Genomic DNA, 15,071 nt, shown 5'->3' with positions numbered 1-15,071 from the left:
CACGGCAGTCACTGAGGGTGCAGGGCGCTGGGAGGGGGGCGCCCTGGGAGGCAAATGAATACCTATTTTGGCTAAAAATACCTCACATATAGCCTCCGGAGGCTATATGGAGATATTTAACCCCTGCCAGAATCCGTTAAGAGCGGGAGACGAGGCTGCCGAAAAAGGGGCGGGGCCTATCTCCTCAGCACACAGCGCCATTTTCCCTCACAGAAAGGCTGGAGGGAAGGCTCCCAGGCTCTCCCCTGCACTGCACTACAGAAACAGGGTTAAAACAGAGAGGGGGGGCACTAATTTGGCGTTAGAAATATATAAAAAAGATGCTATAAGGGAAAACACTTATATAAGGTTGTCCCTATATAATTATAGCGTTTTTGGTGTGTGCTGGTAAACTCTCCCTCTGTCTCTCCAAAGGGCTAGTGGGTCCTGTCCTCTATCAGAGCATTCCCTGTGTGTGTGCTGTGTGTCAGTACGTGTGTGTCGACATGTATGAGGACGATGTTGGTGAGGAGGCGGAGCAATTGCCTGTAATGGTGATGTCACTCTCTAGGGAGTCGACACCGGAATGGATGGCTTATTTAGGGAATTACGTGATAATGTCAACACGCTGCAAGGTCGGTTGACGACATGAGACGGCCGACAAACAGTTAGTACCGGTCCAGACGTCTCAAAAACACCGTCAGGGGTTTTAAAACGCCCGTTTACTTTAGTCGGTCGACACAGACACAGACAGGGACACTGAATCCAGTGTCGACGGTGAATAAACAAACGTATTCCTTATTAGGGCCACACGTTAAAGGCAATGAAGGAGGTGTTACATATTTCTGATACTACAAGTACCACAAAAGAGGGTATTATGTGGGATGTGAAAAAACTACCGTAGTTTTTCCTGAATCAGATAAATTAAATAAAGTGTGTGATGATGCGTGGGTTCCCCCCGATAGAAAATTATGGGCGGTATACCCTTTCCCGCCAGAAGTTAGGGCGCGTTGGGAAACACCCCTTAGGGTGGATAAGGCGCTCACACGCTTATCAAAACAAGTGGCGGTACCGTCTATAGATAGGGCCGTTCTCAAGGACCAGCTGACAGGAGGCTGGAAAATATCATAAAAAGTATATACACACATACTGGTGTTATACTGCGACCAGCGATCGCCTCAGCCTGGATGTGCAGAGCTGGGGTGGCTTGGTCGGATTCCCTGACTAAAAATATTGATACCCTTGACAGGGACAGTATTTTATTGACTATAGAGCATTTAAAGGATGCATTTCTATATATGCGAGATGCACAGAGGGATATTTGCACTCTGGCATCAAGAGTAAATGCGATGTCCATATCTGCCAGAAGATGTTATGGACACGACAGTGGTCAGGTGATGCAGATTCCAAACGGCACAAAGGTGTATTGCCGTATAAAGGAAGAGGAGTTATTTGGGGTCGGTCCATCGGACCTGGTGGCCACGGCAACTGCTGGAAAATCCGCCGTTTTTACCCTAAGTCACATCTCTGCAGAAAAAGACACCGTCTTTTCAGCCTCAGTCCTTTCGTCCCTATAAGATCATATCTGCCCAGGGATAGAGGAAAGGGAAGAAGACTGCAGCAGGCAGCCCATTCCCAGGAACAGAAGCGTTCCACCGCTTCTGACAAGTTCTCAGCATGGCGCTGAGACCGTACAGGACCCCTGGATCCTACAAGTAGTATCCCAGGGGTACAGATTGGAATGTCGAGACGTTTCCCCTTCGCAGGCTCCTGAAGTCTGTTTTACCAAGGTCTCCCTCCGACAAGGAGGCAGTATGGGAAAAAATTCACAAGCTGTATTCCCAGCAGGTGATAATTAAATTACCCCTCCTACTACAAGAAAAGGGGTATTATTCCACACTATATTGTGGTACTGAAGCCAGAAGGCTAGGTGAGACTTATTCTAAAAAAAATTTTTGAACACTTACAAAGGTTCAAATCAAGATGGAGTCACTCAGAGCAGTGATAACGAACCAGGAAGAAGGGGACTATATAGTGTCCCGGGACATCAGGGATGCTTACCTCTATGTCCCAAATTTGCCCTTCTCACTAAGGGTACCTCAGGTTCGTGGTGCAGAACTGTCACTATCAGTTTCAGACGCTGCCGTTTGGATTGTCCACGGCACCCCGGGTCTTTACCAAGGTAATGGCCGAAATGATGATTCTTCTTCGAAGAAAAGGCGTCTTAATTATCCCTTACTTGGACGATCTCCTGATAAGGGCATAGTCCAGGGAACAGTTGGAGGTCGGAGTAGCACTATCTCGGATACTGCTACAACAGCACGGGTGGATTCTAAATATTCCAAAATCGCAGCTGATCCCGACGACACGTCGGCTGTGCCTAGGGATGATTCTGGACACAGTCCAGAAAAAGGTGTTTCTCCCGGAAGAGAAAGCCAGGGAGTTATCCGAGCTAGTCAGGAACCTCCTAAAAACAGTGCATCATTGCACAAGGGTCCTGGTAAAAATGGTGGCTTCCTACGAAGCAATTCCATTCGGCAGTTTTCACGCAAGAACTTTTCAGTGGGATCTGCTGGACAAATGGTCCGGATCGCATCTTCAGATGCATCAGCGGATAACCCTATATCCAAGGACAAGGGTGTCTCTCCTGTGGTGGTTATAGAGTGCTCATCTTCTAGAGGGCCGCAGATTCGGCATTCAGGATTGGATGCTGGTGACCACGGAGCCCAGCCCGAGAGGCTGGGGAGCAGTCACACAAGGAAAAAATTTCCAGGGAGTGTGATCAAGTCTGGAGACTTTTCTCCACATAAATATACTGGAGCTAAGGGTAAATTTATAATGCTCTAAGCTTAGCAAGACCTCTGCTTCAAGGTCAGCCGGTATTGATCCAGTGGGAAAAACATCACGGCAGTCGCCCACGTAAACAGACAGGGCGACACAAGAAGCAGGGGGGCAATGGAAAAAACTGCAAGGACTTTTCGCTGGGCGGAAAATCATGTGATAGCACTGTCAGCAGTGTTTCATCCCGGGAATGGAAACTGGGAAGCAGATTTCCTCAGCAGGCACGACCTCCACCCGGGAGAGTGGAAACTTCATCGGGAAGTTTTTTCCACATGATTGTAAACCGTTGGGAAATACCAAAGGTGGACATGATGGCGTCCCGTCTGAACAAAAAACGGGACAGGTATTGCGCCAGGTCAAGAGACCCTCAGGCAATAGCTGTGGACGTTCTGGTAACACCGTGGGTGTACCAGTCGGTGTATGTGTTCCCTCCTCTGCTTCTCATACCTAAGGTGCTGAGAATTATAAGACGTAGAGGAGTAAGAACTATACTCATGGCTCCGGATTGGCCAAGAAGGACTTGGTACCCGGAACTTCAAGAGATGCTTACAGAGGTCTTATGGCCTCTGCCGCTAAGAAGGGACTTGCTTCAGCAAGTACCATGTCTGTTCCAAGACTTACCGCAGCTGCGTTTGTCGGCATGGCGGTGGAAAGCCGGATCCTAAGGGAAAAAGGCATTCCGGAAGAGGTCATTCCTACCCTGGTCAAAGCCAGAAAGGAGGTGACCGCACAACATTATCACCACATGTGGCGAAAATATGTTGCGTGGTGTGAGGCCAGGAAGGCCCCACAAAGAAATTTCAACTCGGTCGTTTCCTGCATTTCCTGCAAACAGGAGTGTCTATGGGCCTCAAATTGGGGTCCATTAAGGTTCAAATTTCGGCCCTGTCGATTTTCTTCCAGAAAGAATTGGCTTCAGTTCCTGAAGTCCAGAAGTTTGTCAAGGGAGTATTGCATATACAACCCCCTTTTGTGCCTCCAGTGGCACTGTGGGATCTCAACGTAGTTCTGGGATTCCTCAAATCACATTGGTTTAAAACCAGTCAAATCTGTGGATTTGAAGCATCTCACATGAAAAGTGACCATGCTCTTGGCCCTGGCCTGGACCAGGCGAGTGTCAAATTGGTGGTTTTTTCTCAAAAAAGCCCATATCTGTTTGTCCATTCGGACAGGGCAGAGCTGCGGACTCGTCCCCAGTTCTCTCCCTAAGGTGGTGTCAGTGTTTCACCTGAACCAGCTTATTGTGGTGCCTTGCACCTACTAGGGACTTGGAGGACTCCAAGTTGCTAGATGTTGTCAGGGCCCTGAAAATATGTTCCAGGACGGCTGGAGTCAGGAAAACTGACTTGCTGTTATCCTGTATGCACCCAACAAACTGGGTGCTCTTGCTTCTAAGCAGACTATTGCTAGTTGGATGTGTAATACAATTCAGCTTGCACATTCTGTGGCAGGCCTGCCACAGCCAAAATATGTAAATGCCCATTCCACAAGAAAGGTGGGCTCATCTTGGGCGGCTGCCCGAGGGGTCTCGGCTTTACAACCTTGCCGAGCAGCTACTTGGTCAGGGGCAAACACGTTTGCTAAATTCTACAAATTTGATACCCTGGCTAAGGAGGACCTGGAGTTCTCTCATTCGGTGCTGCAGAGTCATCCGCACTCTCCCGCCCGTTTGGGAGCTTTGGTATAATCCCCATGGTCCTTTCAGGAACCCCAGCATCCACTAGGACGATAGAGAAAATAAGAATTTACTTACCGATAATTCTATTTCTCGGAGTCCGTAGTGGATGCTGGGCGCCCATCCCAAGTGCGGATTATCTGCAATACTTGTACATAGTTACAAAAATCGGGTTATTATTGTTGTGAGCCATCTTTTCAGAGGCTCCGCTGTTATCATACTGTTAACTGGGTTTAGATCACAAGTTGTACGGTGTGATTGGTGTGGCTGGTATGAGTCTTACCCGGGATTCAAAATTCCTCCCTTATTGTGTACGCTCGTCCGGGCACAGTACCTAACTGGCTTGGAGGAGGGTCATAGGGGGAGGAGCCAGTGCACACCACCTGATCGGAAAGCTTTACTTTTGTGCCCTGTCTCCTGCGGAGCCGCTATTCCCCATGGTCCTTTCAGGAACCCCAGCATCCACTACGGACTCCGAGAAATAGAATTATCGGTAAGTAAATTCTTATTATATATTTCTATTTCTCTCTATATACCTATATAGCTCTTTTTTAAGCAGTTTTATTTTCCATGAAAACAATTTTTTTGAGGCAACACTATTCTCTGCGAGTTTAACGTCCTTTTTAACTGCAGTTTGTTCTTTTTATAACAAATGCATAAATTCAGTGCAAGATGTTTATTAAATGCCATGTTGTCTGGTGTTACCCACTTTCTAGTCCTGTATGAAATCCTAGCTCTGAAGGAATTGCACTAGTCTGTATCCGAGTCCAGACTACAAAAGAAATAATAGTATAGTTTGTCTGCTCTCCCTGTTAGTAGAGTTATGTGATAGTTTATGGCTTCAGCATCATGGAGGAACAAGCGGGTTATCAATTTAACATCCTCTTATATTCCATCAGGACGGCACTCCAACCTCAAAGACCTTTGAACACGTCACCAGTGAGATTGGGGCTGAGGAGGCAGAAGAAGTTGGTGTGGAGCACTTGTTACGGTATGTACGTTAAGGTTTTCAAACTGACTTTCAGTATATTCAGCTCCAAGAAGCACAAAGTCCAAATCAAGCCTGATGTTATAATAATGTGTATACAGAGAGTAATGTCCTAGACCTAGAACAACCAGTCAGATAGCGGCATGTATTAATCCTGACTACAGTAGACTGCTAATTCCTATTATATGATTGGCTGATCGGCGTTCTACCACATCATGGCACTTTGCACCTTATTCTTAACTGAATACCACTGTGAGCAGTAAGATGTCTGCAAACATCTGTATTAGGCTTCTCCTTTGCAATCCGTATGTTTATATGCATGCAAACGCCATGGAAACATCAGATTTTTTTTGTGTACATTACTTGTTTGATAGAATAGAAAAATTAACCTAAATATAAAAAATGCAGCAATATACACACTTTTTATTGTAATTCTATCCTATGAAACAATGGTTAAGTGGATTTTAGTAACCCAAAATCTACTTTGGTAGATTACACTCATGTAACTTAGGCATGCCTGAAGTGCTGAACATGGTTTGGTTATAAAGGTGGTTATGAAGCTGTTAAACCAATACTGTGAGCATTATTTTTATATTTCTGCAGAGACATCAAGGACACTACAGTGGGGACCCTGTCACAGCGCATCACGAATCAGGTACATGGCCTGAAGGGACTGAATTCCAAACTGCTGGATATCAGGAGTTACCTAGAGAAAGTATCCTCCGGCAAACTGCCCATCAACCACCAAATCATTTACCAGCTTCAGGACGTCTTCAACCTGTTGCCAGATGTCAACCTGCAGGAGTTTGTCAAGGCCTTCTATCTAAAGACTAATGACCAGATGGTGGTGGTGTATCTGGCCTCTCTCATCCGCTCGGTGGTCGCCCTTCACAATCTCATCAATAACAAGATCGCCAACAGAGACGCCGAGAAGAAGGAGGGGCAGGAAAAAGAGGAGAGCAAGAAGGAACGGAAGGACGAGAAGGAGAAAGAAAAGACCGACGCAAAGAAAGAGGAGAAGAAGGAGAAGAAATGATAGTGTCTCACCATTAGTAGTTTTTATTTGTATGTATGCCGAATAGATCTTGCTGGCCCGGCTTTCCTATTTATACTAAGGAATGGTCTGCCACGGAATCCACTTGTCAGTGCAATGGTTGTGTCCAGCCATGTAATGCCTTTTGGGGGGCGTTTTGTTTGATGTGCAGGTGTCTATATGGTATATCACTCTGCCATTGAGCTATTTTGTAGCTTTGTTGTTTTTCTTTCCCCCTCTTGCCTGGGAGTGTTCTTCCTTTTTAAGGTGTGATCAAGGTTCTTAGTGGAGGGTTCAATCTGGCCATAATGTCATCTTCCTGCAAAGTAATAATAAAACGTCTGGTTTATAAATGTGTATTTGTACTGCGTCCTACAAAACATCTGGCCATAGGTGGTGAAAAATGTCCTCTTCGGTCTACACATTCCGTCTGATAGAGGACGAGTGCTTGCGTAGCTCAGGTGACCCTCTGTAGCTGCGGTCGTGATGCAACTCCCAAAATGCTTACAAGAGACTAGCATAGTCAAATCCAATATTTTGGAGGTCAGTTTTGCTTTAGGCAGGCGCAAATAATATTTGGGTGCAGTTAATTTCTGTACAAAGGCCGCAAAGTGCAGTTGTATCTGTTTAGAAAGCCTAATTGGTTGCTGCTTGTTACGGTATGTGCATATACTTGTGTGCATAATTTAACTGTGTCCTTTATGTCCCCTATCCAGGCTCAGATCATGACTTGCAACTTAATGAAAATAACTGCATGCAATACACTGAATGTGTAATTAAGAAAAATTCTGGGGTCCAATTACATAATGATTTTGCTTTCCACATGTACATGTGTCATTTAGTCGATGATTGTGCTAACTTTGGAAATTGGATGGAATGGGGCTGCCTCTGCTTCGATGTGCTGCTATACATTATGTGACCACTGGGTGTCAGACTAGAGGAAGCCAGACACAGCTCTGCTTTTAATAATCTTCAATATCTTTATTGTATCCATTTCATAACTCTGCACAGTATTTGCAGCAGTGATGAGAAACAGATGTGTACTCCATAGCGAATCACCATGCCCTGCCTGGACTTGTTAACACAGTAGTATTTTCTAGAGGGCAAGGTTTGTCGTTTTTCCTTTTAATATAGATGTGAGAGACTTGAGGGGGCGTGTAGTAGGTAATGCTAGTATTCTGTTGAGGATAAGGATGTGATGTAGTTTGATACAGTTCCAGGTACCAGACTGAAAAATGAGGGGTGTTCAGTGGAAAGGAGGCACATGTCACAAAATTACATGGGCCCCTTTTCAGCTGGATATGTCTTGAAATACAATACCAGGGATTTGTATTTTGCTGCTGGTGAGAGATAGGCACAGGCCACTAGAAGTTAGTGGTGTAGACCCCAGATGGCAGAAGCTACTTAGTGGCAGCAAAAATGTAAAATCCATGTAGATGAGACATGTGCCTCTAATCCACTCAGCTCCTCAGTTATAACCAGGTTATATATAAATAACGCTCCCTGCAGTCACACATATTCTGGTTTAATTCAATGCCCTAATGTGTAGCTACAGTTAGACTCCGGTCGGCCCCATATCTGCTTAATGTGTCTTCATTGGATTGTAATTACATAAAAGCGGTGATATTCAAAAGAAAACCTAAGCAACAAAGCGCATTGATGCTCTATGTAATTTAGTGTTGGGGCAGTATGCGCACATGAAAAGGGGGCTCTGTCCTGATGGCATCACTATTGGGGGCAGTCAGGCCTTCTCAACGTCAAAATCGGGCCGTATGCGGTGGCCTGCTAAAACAGCCTAGCGTGAACACTATAATTAGTGACCAGCAGGAAACTGTATTTCTCTGACGTCCTAGTGGATGCTGGGAACTCCGTAAGGACCATGGGGAATAGCGGGCTCCGAAGGAGGTTGGGCACTCTAGAAAGATTTATGACTACCTGGTGTGCACTGGCTCCTCCCACTATGACCCTCCTCCAAGCCTCAGTTAGATCTTGTGCTCGGCCGAGGTTGGATGCACACTAGGGGCTCTCCTGAGCCCTTAGAAAGAAAGTATAGATTTAGGTTTTTTATTTTCAGTGAGACCTGCTGGCAACAGGCTCACTGCAGCGAGGGACTAAGGGGAGAAGAAGCGAACTCGCCTGCTTGCAGCCGGATTGGGCTTCTTAGGCTACTGGACACCATTAGCTCCAGAGGGATCGACCGCAGGCCCAGTCCTTGGTGTTCGGTCCCGGAGCCGCGCCGCCGTCCCCCTTACAGAGCCAGAAGCAAGAAGAGGTCTGGAAAATCGGCGGCAGAAGACATCCGTCTTCACCAAGGTAGCGCACAGCACTGCAGCTGTGCGCCATTGCTCCTCATACACACTTCACACTCCGGTCACTGAGGGTGCAGGGCGCTGGGGGGGGGGGCGCCCTGAGAAGCAATAATAACACCTTGGCTGGCAAAAATACCACAATATATAGCCCCAGAGGCTATATATGTGGAAAATACCCCTGCCAGAATCCAGAAAAAAGCGGGAGAATAGTCCGCGGAAAAGGGGCGGAGCTATCTCCCACAGCACACTGGCGCCATTTCTCCTTCACAGATCCGCTGGAAGGAAGCTCCCTGGCTCTCCCCTGCAGTCTACACTACAGAACAGGGTAAAAACAGAGAGGGGGGGCACTAAATTTAGGCGCAGTATAAATTATATAAAAGCAGCTATAGGGGACATAACTCAGTTAGTCCCTGCATTATATAGCGCTCTGGTGTGTGCTGGCATACTCTCACTCTGTCCCCCCAAAGGGCTTTTGTGGGTCCTGTCCTCATTGGAGCATTCCTTGTGTGTGTGCGGTGTGTCGGTACGGCTGTGTCGACATGTTTGATGAGGAGACTTATGTGGAGGCGGAGCAGATGCCGATAAATGAGATGTCGCCCCTGTGGGCCGACACCAGAGTGGATGGATAGGGGGAAGGTATTAACCGACAGTGTCAACTCCTTACATAAAAGGCTGGATGACGTAACAGCTATGGGACAGCCGGCTTCTCAGCCCGCGCCTGCCCAGACGTCTCAAAGGCCATCAACGCTCCCTCAGATGGCAGACACAGATGTCGACACGGAGTCTGACTCCAGTGTCGACGAGGTTGAGACATATACACAATCCACTAGGAACATCCGTTACATGATCCCGGCAATATAAAGTGTTACACATTTCTGACATTAACCCAAGTACCACTAAAAACAAAGGGTTTTATGTGTGGGGAGAAAAAGCAGGCAGTGTTTTGTTCCCCCATCAAATGAGTGAATGAAGTGTGAAAAAGCGTGGGTTTCCCCGATAAGAAACTGGTAATTTCGAACAAGTTACTGATGGCGTACCCTTTCCCGCCAGAGGATAAGTTACGCTGGGAGATATCCCCTAGGGTGGATAAGGCGCTCACACGTTTGTCAAGGTGGCACTGCCGTCTTAGGATACGGCCACTTTGAAGGTACCTGCTGATAAATAGCAGGAGGCTATCCTGAAGTCTGTATTTACACACTCAGGTACTAGACTGAGACCTGCAGACTGCTGCAGCGTGGTCTGTACCCCTTTCAAACAGGGATACTATTTTGCGAACATAAGACGTCGTCTTATATATGAGGGATGCACAGAGGAATATTTTGCCGGCTGGCATCCTGAATTATTGCAATGTCCATTCTGTCAGGAGGGTATTGGAGACCCGACACTGGACAGGTGATGCTGACTTTAAAAGGCACATAGAGCCTTATAAGGGTGAGGAATTGGTTGGGGATGGTCTCTGGGACCTCGTATCCACAGCAACAGCTGGGATGAAAATATTTTACCTCAGGTTTCCTCACAGCCTAAGAAAAGCACTGTATTATCAGGTACAGTCCTTTCGGCTTCAAAAAAGCAGGCGGGTCAGAGGGAAGAGGGAAAAAGCTGCACCAGCAGCCAGTTCCCAGAATCAAAATTCTTCCCCTGCTTCCTCTGAGTCCACCGCATGACGCGGGGGCTCCACAGGCGTAGCCAGGTACGGTGGGGGGCCGCCTCAAAACTTTCAGCGATCAGTGGGCTCGCTCACAGGTGGATCCCTGGATCCTTCAAGTAGTATCTCAGGGGTACAAGCTGGAAGTCGAGGCGTCTCCCCCCCGCCGTTTACTCAAATCTGCCTTGCCGACAACTCCCTCAGGCAGGGAGGCTGTGCTAGAGGCAATTCACAAGCTGTATTCCCAGCAGGTGATAGTCAAGGTGCCCCTACTTCAACAAGGACGGGGTTACTATTCCACACTGTTTGTGGTACCGAAACCAGCCAGTTCGGTGAGACCCATTTTAAAATGGAAATCCTTGAACACTTACATAACAAAGTTCAAGATGGAATCGCTCAGGGCGGTTATTGCAAGCCTGGACGAGGGGGATTACATGGTATCCCTGGACATCAAGGATGCTTACCTGCATGTCCCTATTTACCTTCCTCACCAGGAGTACCTCAGATTGTGGTACAGGATTGCCATTACCAATTCCAGACACTACCGTTTGGACTGTCCACGGCACCGAGGGTGTTTACCAAGGTAATGGCAGAAATGATGATACTCCTTCAAATAAAGGGAGTTTTTATTTATCCCATACTTGGACGATCTCCTTATAAAGGCAAGGTCCAGGGAGCAGTTACTGGTCGGAGTAGCACTATCTCAGGAGGTGCTACAACAGCATGGCTGGATTCTGAACATTCCAAAGTCACAGCTGGTTCCTTCCACTCGCTTACTGTTCCTGGGGATGATTTTGGACACAGAACAGAAAAAAGTGTTTCTCCCGCAGGAGAAAGCCAAGGAGCTGTCATCTCTAGTCAGAGACCTCCTAAAACCAAAAAGGGTATCGGTGCATCGTTGCACACGAGTCCTGGGAAAAATGGTGGCTTCATACGAAGCAATTCCATTCGGCAGGTTCCATGCGAGGACCTTCCAGTGGGACCTCTTAGATAAGTGGTCGGGATCGCATCTTCAAATGCATCAAATGATAACCCTGTCTCCAAGGACCAGGGTGTCTCTACTGTGGTGGCTGCAGGGTGCTCATCTTCTAGAGGGCCGCAGTTTCGGCATACAGGACTGGGTCCTGGTGACCACGGATGCCAGCCTTCGAGGCTGGGGAGCAGTCACACAGGGAAGAAACTTCCAGGGCCTATGGTCAAGTCAGGAGACTTCCCTACATATAAATTCTGGAACTGAGGGCCATTTACAATGCCCTAAGTCAGGCAAGACCCCTGCTTCAAAACCAGCCGGTACTGATACAGTCAGACAACATCACGGCAGTCGCCCATGTGACCCGACAGGGCGGCACAAGAAGCAGGATGGCAATGGCAGAAGCCACAAGGATTCTCCGATGGGCGGAAAATCACGTACTAGCACTGTCAGCAGTGTTCATTCCGGGAGTGGACAACTGGGAAGCAGACTTCCTCAGCAGACACGACCTACACCCGGGAGAGTGGGGACTTTATCCAGAAGTCTTCCTGCTGTTGGTAAACCGTTGGGAAAGGCCACAGGTGGACATGATGGCGTCCTGCCTCAACAAAAAGCTAAAGAGATATTGCGCCAGGTCAAGGGACCCTCAGGCGATAGCTGTGGACGCTCTAGTGACACCGTGGGTGTACCAGTCGGTTTATGTGTTCCCTCCTCTGCCTCTCATACCAAAGATACTGAGAATAATAAGATGGCGAGGAGTAAGAACGATACTCGTGGTTCCGGATTGGCCAAGAAGGGCTTGGTACCTGGAACTTCAGGAAATGATATCAGAGGACCCATGGCCTCTGCCGCTCAGACAGGACCTGCTTCAGCAGGGGCCCTGTCTGTTCCAAGACTTACCGCGGCTGCGTTTGTTGGCATGGCGATTGAACGCCGGATCCTGAAGGAAAAGGGTATTCCGGAAGAAGTCATTCCTACGCTTATTAAAGCCAGGAAAGATGTTACGGCAAAGCATTATCACCGCATATGGTGGAAATATGTTGCATGGTGCGAGGCCAAAAAGGCCCCAACAGAGGAATTTCCACTAGGTCGATTTCTACATTTCCTGCAAGCAGGAGTGAATATGGGCCTAAATCTAGGCTCCATTAAAGTACAGATCTCGGCTCTGTCGATTTTCTTTCAAAAAGAACTAGCTTCAGTACCTGAAGTTCAGACATTGTGAAAGGAGTGCTGCATATTCAGCCCCCGTTTGTGCCCCCTGTGGCACATTGGGATCTCAACGTGGTGTTGAGTTTTCTTAAAATCACATTGGTTTGAGCCACTAAAAACCGTGGATCTAAAATATCACACGTGGAAAGTGGTCATGTTATTGGCCTTGGCTTCAGCCAGGCGAGTGTCAGAATTGGCGGCTTTATCATGTAAAAGCCCTTATCTGATTTTCCATATGGATAGGGCAGAATTGAGGACTCGTCCCCAATTTCTCCCTAAGGTGGTGTCAGCGTTTCACCTGAACCAGCCTATTGTGGTGCCGGCGGCTACTAGTGAATTGGAGGACTCCAAGTTGCTAGACGTTGTCAGGGCCCTGAAAATATATGTTTCCAGGACGGCTGGAGTCAGAAACTCTGACTCGCTGTTTATCCTGTATGCACCCAACAAGCTGGGTGCTTCTGCTTCTAAGCAGTCTATTGCTCGCTGGATTTGTAGTACAATTCAGCTTGCACATTCTGTGGCAGGCATACCACAGCCAAAATCTGTAAATGCCCATTCCACAAGGAAGGTGGGCTCATCTTGGGCGGCTGCCCGAGGGGTCTCGGCTTTACAACTTTGCCGAGCAGCTACTTGGTCAGGGGCAAACACGTTTGCAAAATTCTACAAATTTGATACCCTGGCTGAGGAGGACCTGGAGTTCTCTCATTCGGTGCTACAGAGTCATCCGCACTCTCCCGCCCGTTTGGGAGCTTTGGTATAATCCCCATGGTCCTTACGGAGTTCCCAGCATCCACTAGGACGTCAGAGAAAATAAGAATTTACTCACTGGTAATTCTATTTCTCGTAGTCCGTAGTGGATGCTGGGCGCCCATCCCAAGTGCGGATTGTCTGCAATACTTGTAAATAGTTATTGTTAACTAAAGGGTTATTGTTGAGCCATCTGTTGAGAGGCTCAGTTGTTTTCATACTGTCAAACTGGATATAGTATCACGAGTTGTACGGTGTGATTGGTGTGGCTGGTAAGAGTCTTACCCGGGATTCTAAATCCTTCCTTATTATGTCAGCTCGTTCGGGCACAGTATCCTAACTGAGGCTTGGAGGAGGGTCATAGTGGGAGGAGCCAGTGCACACCAGGTAGTCATAAATCTTTCTAGAGTGCCCAGCCTCCTTCGGAGCCCGCTATTCCCCATGGTCCTTACGGAGTTCCCAGCATCCACTACGGACTACGAGAAATAGAATTACCGGTGAGTAAATTCTTATTATCATGATTTCCCAAACTGTCTTCAAAGCACCCCAGCAGTCCAGGATTTAAGGATGTCCATGCTTAATCGCAGATGTTTAAATCAAACTGATATACTAATTAAATCCGCTTTGCTTATGCATGGTTAGCCTTAAAACCTGGACTGTAAGGGTGCTTTGAGGATCATCTTCTGCCTTACATCCTTCCACGTTTGTATTTTAGGGTCCAGGTGAATGCTTTCATAATCTTTTACATGTGACACAAGAAAAGCCCTGGTTCATTGTCCTGGAGGACACAGACCCTGGACACCAGAGAAGCACGGATCTTCTATCTGCTGGTGCTGCATTATTTGTGCAGCGCTTCTCCTCTGTAACCTTGGAGTTGTGTGAGACAGTTCTGTGAAAGCACTAGTCTGAGCAAGAGAGGGCTGGGTCGGATAAAACACAATGGCGGCGTGCCTGTCCGCACCACCCCATCTGGAATGCCTACCTTCTGCATCTCTAGGGAAACATTAGAGCTGCTGTGTCTACTACAGAGTGTTGTGCCGTTACAGTCCCTGGTGATGTCACGGCTGGGGTTTCACTACTGGAGAGTGTGGCTCTGACCACTAATAGTGGCAGAAGCATTGCTGAGGCTTGGTGCAGCCAGGGAGACGAGCAGAGGGCTAATTGAGCAGAATAACTGATATATACTTCTATGTTCCTTGGCTGCTCCGCTTTTGGATACATGTCTTTATGGTTGCTTTTAACCCACATGGCTAATGCATTCGGCACACTGTTAGGCATCTGAGTCCAGTAATGGGCTAGCTTATGTTTATTCTAAATAGTTGTGACAATGGAAAACAGGGCAGCTGTAGTCATAGGGGCTCACCTTACCCATCCGTATGCATGTGAGGATATTAGATTGCTGCACAGCAGCTAGATCATCTTGTGCAAATCCATTTAATCCCCTGTGTTCCAGGCCTGAGGTCTTCTTAGGTTGTCGGAAACTCTCACCTCATTATCTTGGTCCCTATAACAGAAGAAAGGACTCGCCAGCGTTTCAGTACAGTATGTGACTTGCATCTTGGTGGGTGCCAAGGTGCGGGCATGGATGTTCTCACTCTGCCAACAGGAGACTAAAATAAACTTTTCCTTTTCCTCTTGTTTTTGTGGTTAGGTGTTTTCTTGCAGTTACTATATT

At 47.4% G+C, this 15,071-nt stretch overlaps 1 protein-coding gene across 1 annotated transcript in view; it reads left to right on the top strand.

Moving 5' to 3' along the window:
• Nucleotides 1-6,869, top strand: part of PSMD7 (proteasome 26S subunit, non-ATPase 7) — a 74,986-nt gene extending 68,117 nt beyond the window's left edge. Inside the window, exons 6-7 of the mRNA XM_063945466.1 lie at nt 5,395-5,486; nt 6,087-6,869. Coding sequence (XP_063801536.1) covers nt 5,395-5,486; nt 6,087-6,519 — 525 coding nt within the window. The 3' untranslated portion in view covers nt 6,520-6,869. The remainder of the gene's footprint in view (nt 1-5,394; nt 5,487-6,086) is intronic.
• The last annotated feature ends 8,202 nt before the right edge of the window (nt 6,870-15,071 follow it).

The sequence above is a fragment of the Pseudophryne corroboree genome, chromosome 11 (assembly GCF_028390025.1).
Source record: "Pseudophryne corroboree isolate aPseCor3 chromosome 11, aPseCor3.hap2, whole genome shotgun sequence".
In the NCBI taxonomy this organism is placed as follows: domain Eukaryota; kingdom Metazoa; phylum Chordata; class Amphibia; order Anura; family Myobatrachidae; genus Pseudophryne; species Pseudophryne corroboree.
The sequence above is the reverse complement of the archived record's forward strand: the minus strand, read 5'-3'. Positions and strand labels throughout refer to the sequence as shown.